A 23,705-nucleotide genomic window follows, 5' to 3' on the forward strand; every position below is an offset into this window, starting at 1 on the left:
GTACTGTGTTAATTGCTTTTTTTAATTAAAAAAAAAGAATTTGCCAACACTGCTTGACTTGTAGTGTAAGGAAAAAAAAGACTCCTCTGGTAAGACACACAAATAGAGGAAAAGAACAGAAGACTGTCTGCTCCTCTGTTTACCATGTTGTGTTGGTTTTAGTTGCTGATGATAAGTACACCCACTGCTTCTCAAACGCAGGTTAATCAGTGACATGTCATTCAGTGCAACTCATTCCCATCATTTCCAGGAAAGAACATTTACTGGCAACAGGACAATGTCATCAAAGCCTCTGTGTAAATTGTGACTGTAATAATATGAACTTGTTTCAGGCTGAGCATGCAATTCCTGTGATGCTGTCATGTATCTTATTGCTGTTAAATTAGGGTTGCCAAACGTCCTGTTTTCACGTCCTGTCCTGGATGTTCTGTAGTTTGTTTTTAAAAAGTGGTGAAAATATCTTGTTTTTTCATTGTTTTTCCATTCTAATTACATAGAGCGGCATTAGAGCCCTCTGCCTCATGAGGCGTGATGCCTGAGTGGCTGCTGTGTGGGCGGCTTTTTGAATTATTGTTACCAAAGAATAAACAAAACATATGCACAGTTAATACTGTGATGCTTGCCAAGTTGAAGTCTCATAAAATTAGGGACGTCATGCGCAACATTACAAATACCAAAGTTCTTGTGAATTTTATCGTGCACATTTTCCCCAACATTGCAGGTTCCTGTGTTGTTCTGTTGGAATTATTTTCATGCCAGTTTTTGAGCATTGTTGGTTATATGTGGTATTTTCTATCCATACAGAGGAGGTATACTTTAAATGTATTGAAATGATAAGGCATCTTAGAATAATCTTGAGTATCTTTTGAGAATCTCATTGGCAGGCTGAGTGTCTTTGTTTTTAGTAATCAAAATATGGTAAAGTGTTTTTTTGTCAGCAGGCAGCATAAGGACATTTGAAATATTTGTGTTTGCGCCATTCCATATACAGCACATTCTTCACATTTTGTGCATTTACATTGCACAGGACTTTCTGTTTGTCTAAAGTGTATATTAGGAAGAACAACATACACAATCTCCATTCCCACATGTTGCATTGCATCATTGCATAACATGCTTTTATTGTGAAGACATCTTTATCAAAGTAATACACAATGCAGTAATTACATTGACAGTGGCTTGAAGTACAGTCAACACTTGGAAGCTTTATAGCAGGGGTGGGCCGCATTGAGTTAACAAAATTGTCCGGGGGGCCAGAATATATATTTAACACACACAGACACACACTAGTTTATGCTGAAAATTTTCCTTGAATTATGTGTCTCATTTTATATGTAAAATTGTTATACCATCAGCTATATGTTCTCATGTCCCTTTTTTCGGGAGCACTTTAAACATCAGACCACATCAAACTATGTCATTTAATTTTACAGTTTTTGTTGTTTTTTTTACGAGCTGTACGGCGGTCAAGTGGTTAGCACACAGACCTCACAGCTAGGAGACCCGAGTTCAATCTCACCCTCCACTCCACACAGAAATGGAGTTGGCATGTTCTTCCCCGTGCGTGGATTTTCCCCTGGGACTCCGGTTTCCTCCCACATTCCAAAAACATGCTAGGTTAATTGGCGACTCCAAATTGTCCATAGGTATGAATGTGAGTGTGAATCGTTGTTTGTCTATATGTGTCCTGTGATTGGCTGGCAACCAGCTGGGATAGGCTCCAGCACCCACGTGACCCTCGTGAGGACAAGTGGTAGAAAATGAATGAATGTTGTTTTTTACTAAATAAGGCATCCGACTTGCAAGTCATGTTGCCAGTTTGTATGTTAAAAGTTGAAATAGCAACTTGCGGGCCGGATTGAAACGCTTGGTGGGCCGCATGTGGCACCCCGGGCCGTAGTTTGCCCACCCCTGCTTTACAGGCAAGTGGGCAGTAGAAGTGTTCCGTCTGTACATCTTTGTCGCAGACCTACAGTGCCGCTGTGCTTTGTCCCTGTGGTACATCTGAACTGGATAGCGTCATTGTGGTGTGAATACAACTTGTCATGACGACCGAATCGAAATCCAATATTGTGGTTGCTCATAGATTCGGTTGTCACAATGCATGGTTCTGCAAAAAAAAAAAAAAAATCATGGGTTAGTAAGTCAAAACCGTTGTACAATGGAATGCTTCACACTGGACCGATCACCCGATCAACACATACAGCCATTTAGTATGTACTTACACAATATACAAGTACTTTGTTTCATGCTGCTATGCACCTCTCTACATAGCCAGCTGCTGTTTGACGCCCCTGCACAACCTGAAGCTGAGCTGAAGTTCTGAGGGGATCCATGTTGTTTCGGATGTAAACACAGGTTGGTCAAATGGTGGAAAAATAACATGTGTGTTTTATGAGACATGGTCTAATTCCTCTCTTTGCAAGGGACCTCAAATATTTTGAACTATAGAGAAAAGCTCATGCAAGAAAGTAAATCTATATATTTCTCGCAGTTTCTGATGGAGATTGTGAAGTAGGCACTTTTTCAGCACCTCTGCGCTGTCCATGCCGGAGTTAACTTTTCCTGGGTAGAGATGTGGCAGTTTTTTCCCCCCCGAATATAATAAGAATGTTTAAATACTGTTGGCAATACTGTAAGAATATTTAGAATGCAATCAGAATGTAGTTGCAATACATTTAAAATGCCAATCAATATTTTCCTACCTTTTTTCCTAGTTTTTACCATACTAAAAACATTCACCCCGACTCAAACTTACTGAAGCATCTCATCTCTCCAGTCCATTCGCCATTGACGCAGGTCTTGTAGGCCCCCCCCTCCATGATGTGGTGTTCTTGACACATGTATTCAACTTGTTCATTGTGGCTGTACACCAACCTGACATCATGCTTGGTTACCCCACCTTCCAGGTCAGGTGGCATTTGACAAACTGAGGAACCTAAATAGGCAAGCAGAGATGTGTCATTGTGTTACTGCACAGTAAAAAACTAATAATAACTTCAGGATTTGTTTGTTTTACGGCATTCTTTTTTTCATGTACTAAAATGAGGATAGTTGGCACATATTATATTACAAAGCAAATAGTTCATATGAGCACACACCAAGCTTACCTTTTTGGGTTAAAGAATCTTCCACACACCCCCACAGTAAGAGAAGGAAAAGTCTTAATGATGAGCGCATCTTCGAACGTCAAACCGATTGCCTTGCATCGGGAACTTTATACAAGCATGTTGCTCCACATCGCACACAGAGGTGGAAAGTACACAGCACAAAGGTACACACATTTCCTGGCACAATCAACAATACTCACTGGAGCGAATGATTTGAAATGGACATTTTTCTTGTCATGTTTATTTCTGTAGAACGTTATTGCCGGGGAACTTTGTCTACAGTTTTTTTTACATAATTTTCATGTAAGAACTTTGATATTAAATAGCATTCCCAATGTCATTCGACGTCTATATTAATTTCCTATTCCTGTTAATTTTGTCTAAATATTTTGACTGTACAATCTTGGCAAAGACATGTCAATCTTTCTTTTTTTGTCACGGTCGGTCTCGAGAGCTTTAAGGTTTGACCCCAGGATGCAGAGAGCAGGACCAATTGCAGGTAAATAATATTTATTGCGTGCAATAATTGCAGCAGCAGCGAAAAGCAACTCAGGCAACAGACGTACAAATGATAATGATCCCACACGGAGAAGCACACACCTGAACTAAATAGACGGGACAAATTAGGGACAGGTGTGGGTGACTATGGCAACGAAGGCAGACCAGGCAAAACAGGAAGTCCAATACAAAATAAGTGTCCAAAACGGAAACCAAAACCCAGACAGGAAACTCAAACTCAAACTGTCACGTGGGAACCTACACAGGGCGTGACATTCTTCCTGCTTAAATTTTCATAAAACTTACAATGTTTATGTTTACTGTGAGCTGACTTTGGGGCAGAATATATTCTGTAGTGGTCGTCGGCCAATGTCAGGACATCTACTGTACAGTACCCATTTATGATGTATGGTGGCTGGCATTAACTGAAAGATTACCCGGCAAGGCAACAACACTGATGGGCCTTGGCGAGGAGTTCAAGGTTTGCTGAGGTGCTCCAGTTCAAGCTCTTGATTCAAAGGTTTCCCAAATCTGCAAAGAGGTGTGGTGTCAATCCTGAGACTAGGTCACTCGGGTTGCTGGGGTATGCTGGAGCCTATCCCAGCTGTCTCATGTCAAGCTTAAACTAAACATATTGTCCAAAATCCGGCCCATGGAATATATATGTATATATATGTATATATTTCTTTCTATTGGCCCTTGGCATGTTCTGCATGCGGCTATAGGGGTGTTATTTCACGTCTACAGGGCTCTAATAATATAAAAAAAACATTTTAGAAGGTTGTAAACACGTCTTCTGTGCTCTAACTATATTATCCAGCCATTTTTTAGCGCTTATCCTGACTAGGGTCGCTGGGCTGCTGGAGCCTATCCCAGCTGTCTTATGTCAAGCTTAAACTAAACATATTGTCCAAAATCCGGCCCATGGAATATATATAAGTATATATATATATTTTTTTTTTTCTATTGGCCTGTGCTTGTTCAGCATGCGGCTATAGGGGTGCTATTTCACGTCAACAGGGCTGTAATAATATTAAAAAACATTTGATAAGATTCTAAACATGTCTTCTGTGCTCTACCTCTATTATCCATCCATTTTCTAGCGCTTATCCTGACTAGGGTCGCTGGGGTGCTGGAGCCTATCCCAGCTGTCTTCAGGTGTACACCCTGGACTGGTCGCCAGCCAATCACAGGGCACATATAGACAAACAACCATTCACTTAGTATGTTTTTGGAATGTGGGAGGAAACCGAAACATGGACGGGGAGAACATGCAAACTCCACACAGAGATGGCCAAGGGTGGAATTGAACTCGGTTCTCCTAGCTGTGAGGCCTGCGTGCTAACCACTCGCCGAGTGGTTAGCACGCCGTGCAGCCCGCTTATTGATTAACATAAAAAAATCCTGCAAATCCTATGTATCAAGGACCCCAAGTGCTTATGTGCTTATGTGTATGTATATGTCAAAATGTGGACGTTGCAAACAGAGAGAACTTGTTTTATTGAACCACACAAATCAGTGAAACATACCAGACAATAGTATATTAGCAGTTGGTGACTGCCTGCATAGCTGCTATTGGCAAGTAGGCAGGTCCATCAGTCCATCAATACACTTCTGCCGCATACTCAATACGCCGTCATGCCTCGTTCCCCGTGTGCACCAGAACTCGATGATATCATTATGGGTTGAGTACAATTTATCATCCCGTCTGTATCGAAATACTACGTTATGCTTGCTCATGAGTTCTCTATTCACAGTGCAGGGCTCTGCAAGAAAATAAGATAAATAATGAATTAGTAATGCATATTGGTATGATTTTATATGAGCTTGATTTAGACTTAACATACCGACACCACTTTATTGTTGTTGGTTTTTCATTTTTATTGTAGGATGTAATTGTAACAAAGAGGATTTCAGACTTACTGAGGCATTTCATTTGGCCCGTCCATTGACCATTTTTGCAGATTTGATAAGGATCACCCTCCATTATGTAGTAATTCTGGCAGGTGTATTCAACCCTTTCATTGTGTGCATAAGTCGATTTAGTGGAATACTTGGTGTCTCCTCCTGAAAGGTAAGGTGGCCGCTGGCACTCCAAAGGAGCTGGGAAAATCAGGACACAATTTAGTTGATTCATTATTGTCATATTCCACAAATACAGTATATAGTCCATAGTCCCTAATATATAGGGGTGACCCATTATAGACAACTGTACCTCCACATGTTGGAAAGGGGTCACTCCACAACCCATTTGGTAAACATTCAACCTCTTCCTTCCCGTGAAGCATTTCTGCACGTAGGCGGCAGTAAAACCTCAGCTTTTGTCCTTTTCTTGCCTGTGTGCCACGTAGATGAGTGGAAAGCCGTACATTACCAGGTATACCTGTGACCTGACACGGCTCTGTTTTCAGGAGGAAAAAACTCAGAATTAGATTGTATGCTAGACTTCAAAAACTACAGCAAACCTTCTGATTTACTAATTCAAGCTTATAATTCTACCAGTCCACCTGGAATTATTTGTCTTGTTTTATCTGATGTGTGATAAACAATATGGACTATAGACTATTAAAGAGTATGTGAACGCTCCTCCTTTTTTTGTGTGCCACGTATTTGTTGACTTGTGTTTGTTTGGCACCATGGGTGCGGTAGTTAGTGATCTATGTAACCAACAAAAGGTTGTCTCAGATTGACTACTTGCGAGTCAGGTTGCCAGCTAAAAACTTTGGACTCCTGCTGTTCCGTTCACATAGTAAACGCTTCATGACTTCATCCATTCCACTTGCCATCCAGATCTACAATACCTCACCTGTCTGTCAAAGATAATCCACCACATTATTGCCCTGTTTGTGAATATGTATAGTTTTATATATATTTTTTTATTCCTTTTATTTATCTGTTTTTTATTTTACTTTATTTTATTCATATTGTAATGAATTTTATGTTATACAGTGACTTTTTTCTTCTGTAGCTGAGCTACCGTAACCAGGCAAAGCCCCTTGTGAATCAATAAGTCTGTCTAAGTCTAAGCAACTGAAAACGTTTCCTGGTTGTTCGTTCACACGTCTTGATCAGCAGTATATTGGTAAATATCCTAAGAATATGATCATACCAGAGCAGGTTGGGAAAGGTAAGTTCCATTCCCCAGTTGGTAAGCATTTAATCTCTTCTGGTCCATCCAAAGCATAGTCATCACTGCAGCGGAACCTTAATTTGTGTCCGATTCGTATTGTTTGATTCCCTGCTGGCAGCTCATCTACAATAAGGTGAGGCTGTGGTGCTCCAACGGTACAAGCAATGTCTGGGATGGGGGGGGGGGGGACATATATAAAATATATATAACATATGAAACGTTCTCTGGAGTCATTTTGAATACAATATTGCTGTTGAGGCAGTTACCTTCACAAGTAGGGAACGGCTTATCCCAAAGTCCATCTTTACCGCATATTAACAATGAACTGCCATGCAGTTGTTTTCCAGGAATGTCACAACTGAATGTAAGGAAGCGGTCCGGAAGGATGCCATCTGCATTATCTGGTAAACCTTTGACAGTGATTCCTCCATGTGTGGGCGGGGGGTCACATAGCAAAGCTACAAAGACATAACAAGTCCATTTGTTCACAAAATAATTAGCAATTCATTTATTATCCAAGGTTTATCCTGTCACAGGAGACTACACATACAAGAATAATTAATATAACATGCAAGGTTTTGGAATGTAGGAGAAAACTGGATTAAAGTCATTGCACGATTAATATTTTGATGTTTTTTTTGCCGACAAGCTATCATTAAAGCAGGGATAACTCTCAAAGAGCCATCTAATTTTTCAAATTGCCCTCAGCACATTTCAAAAATACAATTAAACACCTAAAGAGCAAAAACGGAAACAAGAGCAGTCATTTTATATAAAAAAGACAAAATATTAAGAGAATACAGAGAATACAGTCGTAATATTATGAGAAACAAACAAAAAGAAAGAATAAAGTTAAAATTTTAGAAAATTTAGGTCTGGAAAAATTTACATTATTACGATAAAGTCATAATATTATGATGCTAAAGATACAATGTTAAGAGGAAAAATGCATGAGAAGCCACCCCCCACCCCCATGGCGAGTTTAAGAAACCACCAAGAATAAACAAAAACCTAATAAAAATTTCTGCTGTACAACAAATGCGATTTTTGAGTACATTTTACATTTTGTTAATAAATTCTGGTTTTGATTCATATTTTGAAGACTTACGTTCGCATATTGGTACATGGTTGGTCCATTTCTCCAGCAAACAAGTCCTGGTGTCCGTCTTACTCACCATTTGATAGCTACAAAAAGAAATCAGATTGTTTTAAAGGTGAAATATCATAGAAACAAGCATTTCTCAGCATTGTATTGTATTGTTCTTATTAAAACAATATCAAGGTTGAAAAGATGCAGCTTATATATCATGGTTTTTCAAACATATGGCACATTCATATGTTGATGTAATATTCTACACTGGTCACTTGGTGTCAGTGATGAAGAAATAACAATAACATAATAATTGTTATAATAACAAACGCTGCTGTTGCAGACAGTATCATCAACTTCAAGCTAAAACTCAATTCTGAACCCCCAACATCACTTCCTGTCCTCCACACATCCCGAATACATTCACTGCAACATACATGTGCACAGGTTTTATTTATGTCTTATATTGCTTATTTATTCTTAGTATGTCTACTATATTATATAACATGATCTATCCATCCATCAATTTTCTGTACCTATTCTGTACTAGGGATACGGGTATGCCTATCCCAGCTGTCCTTTTGGGCGGGAGGCAGGCTATACCCTGGATTAGTTGTGTAAAGGTGACTATAGAGGTGTTATTTCATGTCTAGAGGGCTCTAATAATATTAAAAACTGGTAATCGTAGTTTGCGGAAATTCACTTATCATAGTGGGATCCAGTTAACGGCGTTAAACAAAGGCTTATTGTATTACATAATGATCCATCCATATTTTTTTATACCCCTTGTTCTCACTAGGGTCACACGTGAGCTGAAGCCTATCCCAGCTGTCCTTTTGGGCGAGAGGCAGGGTACATCCTGGACTGGTAGTGTAAAGGTGACTATAGGGGTGTTATTTCATGTCTAGAGAGCTCTAATAATTATAAAAAGTTTTATTTAGAAGGCTGTAAACAGGTTTTCTATGCTCTGTGTAAATATTTGATTTATAAATGAGAACTCATAACTTATAGAAATTAACCACGTTAAACAAATGCTCGTTGTTAAACTATGCCAGATTCTTTTTTTTTTCATGATTGTCACACTTAAATGTTTCAGACTTTAAATATTAAATACTTTAAATATTGTCTATGACAACACAACTGTCAACACAAAGAGCAGCTTTTAAATGAAAGTTTTTATTATTAAGGGAGAAAAAACATCCAACCCTAAATGGCCCTGTGTTAAAAAGTGATTGCCCCTTAAACCTGGTTATATTTGTCTGATGAAACATTTAAGTGTGACACAATGCAAAAAATAAAAACATGCTAGGTTAATTGGCGACTCCAAATTGTCCATAGGTATGAATGTGAGTGTGAATGGTTGTTTGTCTATATGTGCCCTGTGATTAGCTGGCGACCAGTCCAGGGTGTACCCCGCCTCACGCCCGAAGACAGCTGGGATAGGCTCCAGCACCCCCGCGACCCTCGTGTGGAAAAGCGATAGAAAATGAATGAATGAATGAATAAGGAAGAATCGGTCTTCAAATCAACTTACCCTTCGTCGCATAAGTATTTGATAGTTGACCCAAAAACAAAGTCGTCACCCTGGATTAGTTGAAAACGGCCATTTGGAGTGTTTTCAGGAAGTGGACATGGCTTCACTGTAATGAAGAAGACAAAGATGATTTCAAACCAGAAACCAATATGTTGGTAGTTATTTTGGAGAAGCCAAGTAATTACTAAATTGAAATTGATGTCGGTAAACACACTCAGCACTCCTCTGAGTATAAGACATGAAGTTGGAGTATTAAACGAAGTATAATCTGCAAAACTGAATTGAACTCACAGGTGCAACTTCCTTGTTTGACTGCCACCCAGCCATCATTTGAACATATGTATCTGATGGTGATTCCTGACGTGTAACCAGTTTCACAAGTGAAATGTATCACATCTCCTTGTTGGTACTCAGTCTTTTTGGTCTCCTCTGACACATGGCCGTGAGGAACATCTGGAAGCGTCGGACACACTAACAAACAGCAACATGGGTTAAGCAATTATTTAGTTCATGTGCTAAAACAACACAATATGATGCAGTGAAGTTAACTTATTGTAAATGGAAACAGAATAATAATCTTTCAAAGCTTTCAAACCGAACTATAAAAACAAATAAGATTTCTTCAAACAGAACATAAAAGTAAAGAAAACAAAGTCCACCTTACCGTTGTCCGAAAAAGAAACCTTCACATTCCCCCACAGTTGTAGTAACAAAAGTAATACATGCAGTCGCATTGTAGCTTGCAGCTGTGTAGTGACAAGAGCTGAGGCCAAAACCTTGAACAAATGCTCAGTTCTTGTCTATTTGTCCCCAGCTGCAGTCCACTGAGGGTCAAAACATGGACTACACAGTGGGATTGCACAAAAACAGGACTCGATGTGGTGCCTTTAACACACTCGGCACACAGTTCACTCTCTCCACAAATGTTCACACAGTACGTCTGGTGCAATTGCAAATCGATAACCTGAGTCTCTTTATGTAAACAATATACTTGAAAACTAAAAAAAAAGGACAGAACAACAACAATAATAACAGTTGTGTGCCATCAGGGCCAGCAGAACATTCTTTGCAGGCTTAAACACTGTCAGAGAAACACAAGTCTTTTGGTTTTTTTTGTCATGAGTTAAACAATTTTTTCAATATATACAAAATACTGTCACAAAATGTCATTTTTCCACCACTTTTCCGATGGGTCATTCTTTTTTCCTCAGCTGTCACGAAATCGCATTTTTTCTTCAAGTTGCTGAAACAAACCATACATCGGGGGTCGGCGAGAGACGGCAAAAAAGACACCACTTTTCCAACGGATCAATTTTTGTCTGTTTTTTTCAGGCCGCGGCTGTCCTGAATTGACTTTTTTTTTCACCTTGCTAAAGCGACACTTGACTGGTTCAGTTCGTGGGCCAAATCTCGTCAGGGGGGTCCCTACGAGACTCAAAGATGGCAGAAAATGCCACTTTTCGACTGTTGCCAAATCTCGTTTTATTGTGACATGACATTTGGTGGCATGAAGAGATGGATTGTGAGGCTTTTAGCCAAGTTTCCGAATCAGGGCCTCGACTGTTGAAAAAATGCACTTTTTTAAGTAGCTGAAACAACACTTTTCTGGGGGGACCAAATCCACCACACATTCATTGGAGGTCCCGGGAGAAACGAAAAATGGAAAAAAAAATTATACGACCTACTCACTCTTGATCATTTGCATAGTAAATGCTCATCATTTAATTAATAGGATCGCTCCTGAAGTAATTAAAGACCGTCACCACTTTCCAAAAGAAAAATCAGACCAACAAAATAAGACTGCAACTTTCTGTATTAGAGTAGAATAGAAGGGATGGATCCAGCACACTGAATAGAAGAAGCATGGATGCTCAGTGTTCATGCAGACCAGCAGGGGCCAGGAACGGGAGGGGGCACCAAGTACAAATGGCCAAGTGTGAGGACGCCCCAAGTACACTTGCGTTGTTGTTTATAAGCCCCCCCCCCCCCCCCCAATCTAATGCCCTTGTAGTTGCATTGAAGGAGAACAAAGTTGTTCTTAAGAATGCTGCTGCTGCAGAGACTTTGTTACCTTTTGTGTTTTTGGTATCATTTTACAATATCACATTACAATGGTGTACTGTACATCAGGGCACTCTAGTGCATGATGGGATAAATAACAAGGCTGTCCTTTGGCTGTCCGTCAAGACACAGGGTGATCCTTGACCCAAATGAAGGCCCTTACTGGTGCCGACTGCTGCACAATAACCATCAGAAGGCATCTGCTGGAAAAACAAAAAAGGAATTCAAAGATCTCGTCTCTTTCAATGCCACAAAACTGCCCAGTTAGACTTTGTCAGGGAGCATCAAACATGGGGAAAGGTGGAAAAAAGCTCTCCAATGTTACCGTGACGGTTCAGATGTCTTCCAACTATACTGCCATGACAAGGAGATCCCACCTGAGATGTTTTCTACCCTCACAGTGGAGGGGGGTCCAACATGATCTGATCTGGGGAGCTTCAGGTGGTTCAGGGTCGTCAAATGGCGAATAGTTACGTGCAAATTTTGCAGCAGACAACGCTGCAGTTCACAATGCTCACTTGACCAAGGACTTCTTCAGGGCGAATAACATCACTCTTTCTTTTGGACCATCCTGATTCAAATCCCATAAAGAACATTTGGGGATGGATTGCAAGGGAAGTTTATAAAAATGGCCATCAGTTCCAGACAGTTGATGCCCTTTTTAGAGCAATGTTCCCAAACACTCACATCAAGCATACTCAAAACAATTTTTGAAGTGATTAACAAGAACAGTGGAGCTACAAATTACTGAGTCCTACTGAGAATTTCTTTTGTTCTGGTTTGGAGAGTTTATTGTAATGTTTTGAGCAAAGGTCTTTTGATGAGCTGATAGAAAGCCTATTTCAGTTTGTTGTTTTCAATAAATTACTTAAAGTGCTTTTTGCCACACTCCCCCTTTGTGCCAAAAAAGGTGTATTGTACTGAATGCCAGCAAGAAACTCCTACAGATGTTCCACCAGTCTGGTATTGCCAGGGTGGTCTGCTGGGGAAGCGGCACCTCTAGAAGGACCCCCTTCAGGCTGGACAAACTAATAAGGAGGTCTAGGTCTGTCATTGAAATGAAGATGATGGTTGCATAGAGAAAATCTCTAATCGATGACACCAGCCACTCTCTGCAGGGCGTCATCAAAAAAGATCAATGTGAAAGGCTGCTCTTCCCCTGGAGACTATAAACACACACACACACACACACACACACACACATATATATATATATACACAAAAAAGACTTTGAGAAAAGAAACAACTTTTATGAGATTCATTAATATAGCATGATGTTCCATATTCCATTTATCCAGTTGTTTATTTAGTGCATCAACATTAAGATCATAGATCGTAGATTTCATCCATTTGCTTTTCAGTCACATTTCCTTCAGCCCATCAGCATCTTCTTTCTTAACCAGAATCTGTGGAGGAAAGATTCTGTGTTGAGAATCTTAAGATAGAGTAGTTCTATCTCTATTCTGTATTTATGCATTCATAGCATTTATGTCACCTGCAAGAATACAAATCTGCTTTAGAGTGAAAAGGGACGTATATTCCATCCTATGACTGACCACACTGTTCTTAGCTGTCTAGCTGTGTTATAGATATGAGTGCTAAACGGCACATGTTGCCTGTCATTGAATTGTACGTTTTATATACAGTGTAGCCTTGTTTTTTATTGTTTTTGGAACATGTTAATGTAAAAAACCTGTACTTGTATGACAGTTAAAATTATCATTTAATTTTCCATTTATTTTTGGGGGAAAATGTTTTGAAATTGGAACAAATTGGAGGTAAACCTGAGTCCTTTTCATAGAAAGAAAACAAGAGGAGGAAGAGGAATAACTCAAGTGATGGATATTCTATTCATACTAATTATGACTAGTGCATTTATTGGTAAAATGTATCTTTGGGGCGGCACGGCGGTCGAGTGGTTAGCGCGCAGACCAGGGTTCAATTCCACCCTCGGCCATCTCTGTGTGGAGTTTGCATGTTCTCCCCGTGCATGCGTGGGTTTTCTCCAGGTATTCCGGTTTCCTCCCACATTCCAAAAACATGCTAGGTTAATTGGCGACTCCAAATTGTCCATAGGTATGAATGCGAGTGTGAATGGTTGTTTGTCTATATGTGCCTTGTGATTGGCTGGCGACCAGTTAGGGGTGTACCCCGCGTCTCGCCCCAAGACAGCTGGGATAGGCTCCAGCACCCCCGCGAAAAAAAAAAAGCGGTAGAAAATGAATGAATTAATGTATCTTTGGACTCACTTCCCCTTCCTTACCTTCACATCCAATTGGTTCACTCCACTTGCCATTTACACATGTTGCAAAACCTCCAATTTTTCCAGCTGGTTGTATACAGCGATATTGTATGATATCACCATTCATGTATTTGTCTTTATCCACAGTGAAGGTTATCGTCTGGTCAGCATCTTTGGGCTTGGGGCAGTATGCTAAAATAACAAAATCCGACCATAAATATCCCCTGGATCATCCAGTATTAACAATTGGTAGTATTTACTTACGAGTACACTTTATGTCCGCCATGTCCCATTTGCCATTTTGGCATGTGATAGTGTCATCTCCGTCTATCATATAGTTCTTACGGCACTTAAAGGTTACTTGAGAGCCTGACAAGTATTCTGTCTGAAATGATGTTAAAATGACGGCATTCTCCACTTTAGGGGGTGGACTGCAGGTCTCGGCCACAGCTGTAAGACATAAGATAAGGATCAGTTATTTATACAAATACTCCAAAAATACAACCATAAGGTTTTGTTGTGGGTGTTGTGTTGTGTTGTGAAGTGAAGGTGACTCACGAGAGCAGATTGTGTTGAGCGGTAAACCATTTGAATCCCATTTGCCTTTGATGCACAAAATGTGGTCCAGCTGAGTTTGGTATCCACTCTTGCAAATAATCTGGAGGCTCTGGTCTTGTCCATGTCCGGTCCTTTGAAGTTTGACTTTTGCATTAGGAATCACAGGTAATTCCCCACACTTATCGTTTTCTGTAGTCAGCACAACAATGAATGTAGTCAGTAGATTGAAGTTAAAATCAAGGTTGGCGTATAATTGGGAGGTATTTTACAAAGCATGCTTGCAGGATGAGATTAAAGAAAAAGATGAAATACATAAAGTCCATCTATAATCTATAGCGTGTATCCTCACTAGAGTTGTTGGGGTATGCTGGAGCCTATCCCAGCTGTCTTATGTCAAGCTTAAACTAAACATGTTGTCCAAAATCCGGCCCATGGTATATATATATATATATATATATATATATATATATTCTTTTTTTTTTTTAATTGGCCCTTGGCATGTTCTGCATGCGGCTATAGGGGTGCTATTTCACATCTACAGGGCTCTAATAATATTAAAAAACATATTTAGAAAGTCGTAAACATGTCTCCTGTGCTCTAACTCTATTATCCATCCATTTTTTATATCCTAATTTTATATTTTGTAAATATAAAGCAACCCATGTAGATATAGTAAATATAGTTTCAAAAATGCATCTCAGAATGTTTGTGATATAGGTGAAAAAGCCATTTTTTTTGTATTATTACTTCATTCCCATAATATTTTCACTTTATTTCCATAATATTATAACATTTACCACAATGCAATTTTCCCAAAATGACTTTTTTGTTTTGTCTCTCATAATATTAGAACTTTTAAAAAATAACACTTTGTGTCTTTAATGTTTCTCTCTATGATATGTAAGTTTATTCTTGCAAAATTGACTTTCCAATTCTTCTTCTAATTTACTTTGTCTTGTAATATTATGTCTTTATTCCCATAACATTTAGATTTTATTGTTACAGCTTTAAAACATTTGTTTGTCATAATATTAACAGCATTTTCTTTAACATTTCAACCTGATGCTACAAAAATGACGTTATTTTTCCCCATAATGTTATGTTATTCTCGTAAAATTACAACTTTTTTGTTCAATCATGTTTTTCTCTTTGTGAGAAGCACCGGCAGTGCTGTGGAGGTCTTTAGAACCAGGATTGAGGGGGTCCGAGGGCAAGAATTATTGCCGTTTTTTTTTTTTTTTTTAGGAATTAAGGAGAAACATTGCATACCTGACCTTGTAAAAACGTCTATTCATTTGAAGCAACAGTGATAACTAAGCAATTTACTGAATGAAAAGGTTGCTTGTGCTCTGGCTGGACGACCATCATCAACGATGTGTCCCACTGAGTCTTATGTGGATTTAAGAAGACACCTTCTGCAGAGTCTCCTGCAACTTCTGCCTCATTGCTCCTCCCAATGGACCACAGGAATAATGTAATAATATTCTCTTTTCACAACCACGTCAAGTATTAGTTCTTTATACTGTATTTTATGTCCTTCATGTGCTCTTTGTACAATGTGAATGACCCAGGAGTTAACCCTTCTGTGATTTCATAAAAGCATTCCAACAGTATGGCCGTACAAGGTCCTTACCAATACATTGTTCCAGTCCAATCCAGAGGCCATCAATGCATTTTGCTTCACCCCACCACCCTTTAGTGGGAAGTTTGTAACCATCATTGCATGTGTAGTAGAGCATGCTATGTGATGGGCCAACAGCAAAGCCATGGGTCACGTCAGGTTTTAGACAAGCTGGAGTTCAAAGACACCACATCACATCAGGTCAGATTTCAAACGTAGTCTAACGTACATGAATATGGTTTTGTGATTTCACCTGAACAGTTCTGAATCCCAGTCCACATGCCAAATTCACAGGTAACTGTGAACTGTCGGTCGGCATCGTTGTTACATGCGTACCGGACACGGTCACCTTGGTTGTAAATGTCCTTCCTATTGCGGACAATATCTGCATTGCTGAGGTCGAGTTCCTCACATGTTTGTGCTGAAACAAGGAGTATAGTATTTAGCAAAAAATACACAAGACAGGATGTAGTTGACATGATTTTGTCAGTGTAAAAAATTGTCAGTGTCAAAATTACACCTTTTTCACCCCCAAAATATAACAACAGCACCACTTGCTACTGGTTACCAATACCAGTTCAGGAACATAGCGATTCCGATGTGTGGTGTTCTATGAGCATTGTCAATATGGCTGTATATGTTGTTCTTGGTAACAGTTTTATCTCATTCTATTTTAAAATTGTTGTCCCTTACCTTTACAAGGTCCATAACCTTGCCAACCATTTTCTCGACAGGTGAGAGTGAATCTTTCTCGAGAACCCTTGCAGACAAAATCTGCCGTTTCATACTCTCTGTAGAGCTCCTTGTATTCATCCAAAGTGTTTGCATTCAGGATATCCTTACTGTCACACATTATTTCTGGAACAAAAAATATTCGTTAGCATACACCTGAAGTGATTCAATCATATTTTGTGAATAAATTTTTGTTATAATGAATAAAAACTATGAAACAATGAAAAACTGTAGTTTTCTCAAATATGCAGACCTAAAATAATCACACATGCTCAATGAATACAGTATAAAAGTAAATAACCAACAAGGGGTGTGCTGCTTCTGTAGTAGCAGAAACTCTTTTGAAGGAAGCCCGCTGAGGATTTTGTTTTGGGTTGTCACACTATCGGTAAAATGAGCCAGAATGCGTCATAATGAAAATTAGTGGTTTATTCCTGGATATTATAAGTGTATTCTAAAAATTTTGACTGCATTCTGATTGCATTCTGCACGTTATTCATTTTGTGTCTGGATTCTAAGCGGAAAAATATAGGAAAGGTATTCAAAATGTACTCTGATTGCATTCTAAATATTGTACTGTATTCCAACAGCATTCCAAACATTCTAGTAGCATAAAAAGAACGTAGCTGGCTCCTGTTGAAATATTATTATGTCACCTTATTCACATCACTCCACCTGTGCTTGCCAGCGCGGACAGTGCAGAAGAGCTAAAACCCTAAAACTCCCTAAACGTCACTTACCATGGAAGTGCCACCAATTCACATCACGTCATGCCGCCAAGGAAAAAAAAGGATTTAAGCTTATGAATTCTGGCTGGTTCACACAAGGTTATGGCTACAAGCGGCAGAAATCACTATCTTCCGTTCGGGAGGGGACCTAATTTGTCTCCACACAAAGAGGACCCAGTTGGTGTGACTCAGGTATCTATTTTGGATTCCTCCCTGCGGAGGTTGGCCAGAGATTAAAAAAAAAAGGCCACACTGCTAAAACTCAACCTCTGCAAGCAGAAGTAAATGGATTGAAGAAAAGATTACATTGCAATTTTAGGATTGGATTAAAATGCTTTTTGAAGATTGTTAAATCATGTGCCATGTGATAAATAGGAGTCTACAAGGAAATGGACATTACCTTGACAGGGTGGGTTTGGTTTCCATCCATCTCTGGTGCATTTGACCATTGTCGCGCCATTTGTGTGTTTGTATCCCGACTTACACACATAATTAACAGAAGCACCCAACCTTATCCTCTGCCCCCAGTAGACATCCCAGTATGACACAGATGGGTCTCTTTGGTTTCTGCAAGTAACCTCTACAATAGAAGGACACGTGTATATTTAGTGATCAAGACCACACAGTTTTTCAGTTACAATGGTGTGAAAAAGTGTCACCGCTTTCCTGATTTAACTTAACTGAGATTAATTGAGGTTATAGAGCGATTTCTAAAGCTTTGGAACTACAGCAAACCACAGTGAGAGTCATTATCAACAAATACTAAAAGTATGGAACAGTGGTGAACCTTCCCAGGATTGTCCGGCCAAACTAAATTAATTAGAGCGCAGCAACAACTCAACCATGAGGTCACAAAAGACCCCACAACTACATCCAAAGAACTGCAGGCCTCATTTGTCTTGACTCCAGCTTAACAAAGACACTGGGCAAAAACGGTTCCAAGACGAAAACCACAGCTGAACAAAAATAAATGAAGGCTTGTCTCAATTTTACCAGAAAATACATTTTGACCTTTGGGAAAATACTGGTCTGATGAGACATAGGGTGAATGTCCTATTACATCTGGCATAAAAGTTACACCGCATTTCAGAAAAAGAAATTAATTTCAGCAGTAAAATATGGTGGTGGTAGTGTGATCGTGCTTCAAGACCTGGAATATTTTCTATGATAAACGGAACCATCAGTTCTGCTTTCTAGCAAAATATCATGAGGGAGAATGTCCGGCCATCTATTCATGACCTCAAGCTGAAACCAACTTGGGTTCTGCAGCAGGACAATGATCCAAAACACACCAGCAAGTCCACCTCTAAATGGCTGAAGAAAAACAAAATGAAGACTTTGGAATGGCCACGTCAAAGTCCTGACCTGAATGACCTTAAAAAGGCGATTCATGCTGGAAAACCCTCCAGTACAGCTGAATTGCAACAATTCTGCAAAATGAGTGGGCCAAAAATCCTCCAAAAGTGCTGTAAGAGACTCACTGCAAGTTACATATCGCAAACGCTTGATTGCAGTTGTTGCTGCTAAGGGTCCAACCAGTTATTGGGTTCACTTTTTCACACACGGCCATGTAGATTTGGATTTGTTTTTCTCCCTTAATAATAAAATGTTTCATTTCAAAACTGGTCTAGTGGTTAGTCACAGCTAGGAGACCAGGGTTCAATTCCACCCTCGGCCATCTCTGTGTGGAGTTTGCATGTTCTCCCCGTGCATGCATGGGTTTTCCCCGGGTACTCCGGTTTCCTCCCACATTCCAAAAACATGCTAGGTTAATTGGCGACTCCAAATTGTCCATAGGTATGAATGTGAGTGTGAATGGTTGTTTGTCTATATGTGCCCTGTGATTGGCTGGCGACCAGTCCAGGGTGTACCCCGCCTCTCGCCCAAAGACAGCTGGGATAGGCTCCAGCACCCCCCCACGACCCTTGTGAGGAAAATGAATGAATGAATTTCAAATGTGTGTTTTTGATGATTTGAACAGACACTTTCTCACACCACTGTGAATGTTATAATTGCGCTCCAGCATGACAGTTTGCTAAGTTTTATACCCTGGCATATGGGTCTAATGGTCCATTTTCCATTATCCCCGCAAGTCGATACTGTTGAAGTCTGCTGTGTGTTCAATATCCAGTAGTTGTGTCCACATGTGACTTGTATGGTTTCACCGGGTGAAAATAAACTTTTGAAAGCAGGTTCATAGCTGGTTCCATCAATGCTTGGCAGTGTCACTTTGCATTTTATTGCTGCGATGATGGAGAAATTCCACAAATACTGCATTAATTTGTATTCAAAACACAACAATACGATGCCATTCCTACATAAACGTTTCGGTTGTCATTGTAAAACAATGCACCGATGTGGTGACTCAATACTTACATTCACATGACGGTGCGGGGCTCCACTCGGCTCTCATCCCGATTTTTGTGCATTTTGAAGGTCTGCCTTCAGCCTGATTATATTTTGGATTACACTGATAAAACAGTATGTCGTCTTCTTTGTACTCTTTGGTATTTCCAGGCACAAAACCATTTTCAATCACTGGCACTGTGCATTTTGTCTCTGGTTATTAATGGAGAAATACATAAACATGAATACAGCAAAAAAGTCACCTCCTATTGAATAATTACTGCACTGGTGATTATGTGTCTGCTGGCCTCTGGTACTACCTCAATCATATTTATTTATTTAACAACCAAATACAATGCACTCATATGTGACTTTACTCATCTGTATACACCAGTCATGATTTGCACTATGACCCGTTTATCATTGCACTAAAATTAATATATCTGCAATATGTCTGCTCCTGCATATGCTCCTGTGCAATACTATGTGTATATTTTGGATATCTTGTGTATATCTTGTATATATCTTGTTAAATTGTCTTTTTTACTCTACTTTTATATACTTTTTTTTTTTGTATAATGACAATAAAGGCCATCCCATTCCATTCCATTCCATTCCAACAAGTTACTTCACCCTAATAGATACAGGGAGCGGCTTCTCATTTAATAAAACAGCATGTTGAAAGAATATGTGTCATGGAAATCAAGCATGAGAAAACATCTAAGTAGATTGCTGAAAATCAGGTGAAGAACTCTCCCAACAGGTTATTAAATACCACAATACCTTAGTAGTCAATACAAGGTCTTGGTGAAAAAATAATTACACCACTGCAGAAGTTTGCCGAAAACAGTACCTTCACATTTTGGAGGAGTGCTGCTCCACTCTCCGTTTTCATCACAGGACATCACTGATGACCCAACCAGGATTTCATTGCTTTTCTTGCAGCTGAATTGAAGCACATTGCCAAAGTTGGCTTCTTCTGTGTCCCCAGTCACTGCGACATTGCTGTCCACATCGACCGCTGGGCACTGTATTACTGAAAGAAAACATATGTAGGGGATGGTTGAAGTGACAGAACCCAAACATATTCACTTCTTGACCGCAGCGTTTACCTTCACAGACGGGAATAAGACCACTCCATCCGTCCAACATGCAACGTCTGTAGTTTATTCGACTGACCATTTGATAACTGAAACATGAACAATGAAACAAATGTTTGAGTTGTGCACATGTGACACTAAGGGAACGTGTGCTGAGTCTGAAATATAAAGAACACAATTACTGCAGTGCAAGAAAATGTTTTCAATTCATTGAAGTGAATTATTGATGATACTTTTACTTTTTTATACCCTTTGTGGCAGGTGTACTTGACTTGTGAGCCAAAGACAAAATCATCGCCTTGCTCCAGATGAAAATCTGCAAACTGGGCCTCACCAGGGTGACCACATGGTCTTGCTTAAATATGCAAGGAAAAGAGAAAGAGGTGAGACACATGGGAATCATCATACAATCGTAAAAGCCCTTTGTGATCCTTCGTTTTTGAACGTATATTTGTACTAAACCCAAACATGTTTACGACTACGGATGAGCAAGTACACCATTGTCTGTGTTTGTATCTGTATCTGTATTTAAATCATCTGTATCCACATCTGTGCTCGGAAATGGCCGTGGTTTAACCAGAAATGGGTGGGGCATTATTTTAAGTCTGAAATGGACATGGATTGATCAGATGTTGCTATAAATGTTATGTGTATGTATTATTCTATATTATATGTACTGTGTATGTGTGTAAGGGATCCCTTTTTCTTTAATTATTTTTAATGAGCTATGTGAAGTTGCAAACATATATAATATATCAGTCTAGTTCACTGTCATACAGAGAGGGGTGTAATATTTGCCCACAGCCATAAAGGCAGAGTGTGTGATGCAGCTACTGTGCAGGTGTACCTAATGTTGTGGCCAGTCAATCGGTTACTGTTACCACTGTCTGTGTACTGCCAACTGAAAACGGGCTAAATTCTTATATTGTAAATAGCACACCTGTTTTATGATGACTTCATTGAACACGACAAAAAATACATTTCTTAAATGACTGCACAGTGCTGTCTTGTCAAATACACCGCATACATTACAAGACAAGTTTAACAAGTACATAACTTTAGGAACAAAGTGAAACAGGCGAGCTGTAGAAAACCTAATAATGTGGAGGCAGTGTGACCAACGTAACACAAGCCGTTTTTAACTTAACAATTCAATGAGCATTTCTTTTAAACATGAATATGGACAATGACAAAATGTGCTATCCAGCAAATATGCATTATCCGTAACTGATACTCGTTTATAAATCATCCCTATTCCCAACCTTCTAAATAATTTTTTTAACATTATTGGAGCCCTCCAGACATTAAATAACACCCCTATAGGTCACTTTTACACTATATTACCCAATATAAGAGATATAATCAGAGAAAATAAGCCATTAAAGACATAAATAAGACTCATACTTGTGTGTGTTGCTTTCAATGTGAGTTGAGTGAAAAGGACGTAAGGGATTCGGGGTTGAATTTTGGATTGGCATGGGTTATACCTGCAACTGTAGCCTGTGTTTTTATAGAGGATTATTGTAAGACTGTTGTTTCATTGATTAAATCTAATGCTTGTGTGTATCACCGAACTTCACAGTAACATGGCTGACACCTAGTGACTAGTGTATAATACAACATTTGTATGTTTGTATTTTACATCCTTGAGCCATTTCCTTGAAAATGCGTAATTTAGACATACAATGCACCTAGATATGTTTATTTTTGGACTCATTGTAGGCCATAAAACAGTTTAACGATTTACTAGCGGTACCCGCTTGAATGTAGCTTTTGAAATGGGTATCAGGGACAGGTCTCTTGTGCTATTCATGTCCCTTGCTTAAGGGAAAAAAAACCCCAAAATATAAATATACATGATTCAATTATATCGATTTTACCAACGGCAGCTGTACTTGTATTCATTACATAACACAGTATACGCTAGTTGCTTGTGTAATTGGTGTATTGAATACAAATGGTAACTTACGTTGACATTTAGTACCACGAGACTGCCATTTTCCACCAACACAGGTGAGTTTGAAAAATCCGCTGTAACCAACAGCGCAGGCCACTCTCACTTGCTGCCCATTTGGGTAAGCGACATCCAAATTTGTCACGTCAAAATTAGAGTCAAAAAGGGGACCCTTTACAAAATCGTCAGTGGTACATTCTATGAGGAAAAAAAAGTCAAATAATTTAATTTCTATATTTTTTAAATAGAATTTGTATGACCTCTTTTTAGTCTTACCTTGACATTTGATGGAGGGCAGTATATGCATCCACAGCAATAGAACACAGCTTCGGGTTATTGAGATCATTTTGTCTTGTGTCCCTCGAAACATCAAACACAACTAAAAAATGGAGACCAGCACAGCAGTGTACACAGACAGGGCCTGTGGAGTACACTGCAAAGACCGATTGCTCAATGATTTGCGCAAGTCTCGGAATCAAAGGGGAAAAAAAGGAAATGTGACCCATCAAAGTCATACATACACATACTCACCTTAAATGCCACATATACGTAAGGCTGAACAAAATCTTAAAACACTTTCTCTTTCTCTGTTCATCCACTACATAAAGATTTACACTGCAACACACAGGAAGGCATTATAGGACACCACCGTGCAACCAAAACAAAGTAGTAATTAATTTACATATATGCAATTAGAGTAATTTCATATTCCTGTAAAGATTTGCTTATTTGTGACCGTTGGCTTTGGTTTGTTTCACCTTCTTGGTAATCATTTGCAGGGATCAATAGTACAAACTAAACAAAGCCGCATGAAATTCTTCTCATTAAAGCTTAGGAATGAGAAGTATGCTTCTGTGCGGGGAAAATACTGCATATTATATTTACAAGTCAAATATGTAAGACTTTTCTTTGCTTCTCCAGAGACAAATCATGTCCACGTGGTAGCATAATGTTGAATTTCTAATTTCAGATATTAAACTCTTGGTGTGTTAAGCATTCCA

At 39.2% G+C, this 23,705-nt stretch overlaps 2 protein-coding genes across 2 annotated transcripts; both read right to left on the bottom strand.

Annotated features, from left to right (window-relative positions):
* Positions 1 to 1,087: 1,087 nt before the first annotated feature.
* cfhl5 (complement factor H like 5) lies at positions 1,088 to 3,257 on the bottom strand. Its single transcript, XM_058073838.1, has 3 exons — positions 3,111 to 3,257; positions 2,759 to 2,938; positions 1,088 to 2,110 (listed from the first exon to the last, which is right to left on the bottom strand). Exons 1-3 carry the CDS (start codon positions 3,178 to 3,180, stop codon positions 1,917 to 1,919), a joined length of 444 nt encoding a protein of 147 aa, XP_057929821.1. The 5' UTR covers positions 3,181 to 3,257; the 3' UTR covers positions 1,088 to 1,916.
* Positions 3,258 to 5,089: 1,832 nt separating this feature from the next.
* Positions 5,090 to 23,137, bottom strand: LOC131129900 (complement factor H-like). The gene is made up of 21 exons (XM_058073839.1): positions 22,981 to 23,137; positions 22,720 to 22,902; positions 21,000 to 21,105; positions 20,763 to 20,839; positions 20,504 to 20,686; positions 19,681 to 19,863; positions 19,353 to 19,547; positions 17,705 to 17,884; positions 16,538 to 16,702; positions 16,098 to 16,265; positions 15,857 to 16,015; positions 14,224 to 14,412; positions 13,930 to 14,115; positions 13,687 to 13,857; positions 9,363 to 9,468; positions 7,847 to 7,923; positions 7,005 to 7,196; positions 6,718 to 6,906; positions 5,824 to 6,009; positions 5,532 to 5,711; positions 5,090 to 5,374 (listed from the first exon to the last, which is right to left on the bottom strand). Exons 1-21 carry the CDS (start codon positions 23,072 to 23,074, stop codon positions 5,181 to 5,183), a joined length of 3,363 nt encoding a protein of 1,120 aa, XP_057929822.1. The 5' UTR covers positions 23,075 to 23,137; the 3' UTR covers positions 5,090 to 5,180.
* Positions 23,138 to 23,705: the final 568 nt, after the last annotated feature.

This window comes from Doryrhamphus excisus, chromosome 5, assembly GCF_030265055.1.
Source record: "Doryrhamphus excisus isolate RoL2022-K1 chromosome 5, RoL_Dexc_1.0, whole genome shotgun sequence".
Taxonomy (NCBI): Eukaryota; Metazoa; Chordata; class Actinopteri; order Syngnathiformes; family Syngnathidae; genus Doryrhamphus; species Doryrhamphus excisus.

Excerpts from the sequence above, each read along its gene's own strand:
- cfhl5 (XM_058073838.1), bottom strand. The coding sequence starts at position 3,180 with ATGCGCTCATCATTAAGACTTTTCCTTCTCTTACTGTGGGGGTGTGTG. Across the intron at positions 2,939-3,110 it reads AGATTCTTTAACCCAAAAAG|GTTCCTCAGTTTGTCAAATG; the intron begins GTAAGCTTGGTG and ends TTGCCTATTTAG. Across the intron at positions 2,111-2,758 it reads TGGAGAGATGAGATGCTTCA|AACCATGCATTGTGACAACC; the intron begins GTAAGTTTGAGT and ends TTTTTTTTGCAG.
- LOC131129900 (XM_058073839.1), bottom strand. The coding sequence starts at position 23,074 with ATGTTTCGAGGGACACAAGACAAAATGATCTCAATAACCCGAAGCTGT. Across the intron at positions 16,016-16,097 it reads TGGGATTCAGAACTGTTCAG|CTTGTCTAAAACCTGACGTG; the intron begins GTGAAATCACAA and ends TTTGAACTCCAG. Across the intron at positions 13,858-13,929 it reads GGCGGACATAAAGTGTACTC|CATACTGCCCCAAGCCCAAA; the intron begins GTAAGTAAATAC and ends TTGTTATTTTAG.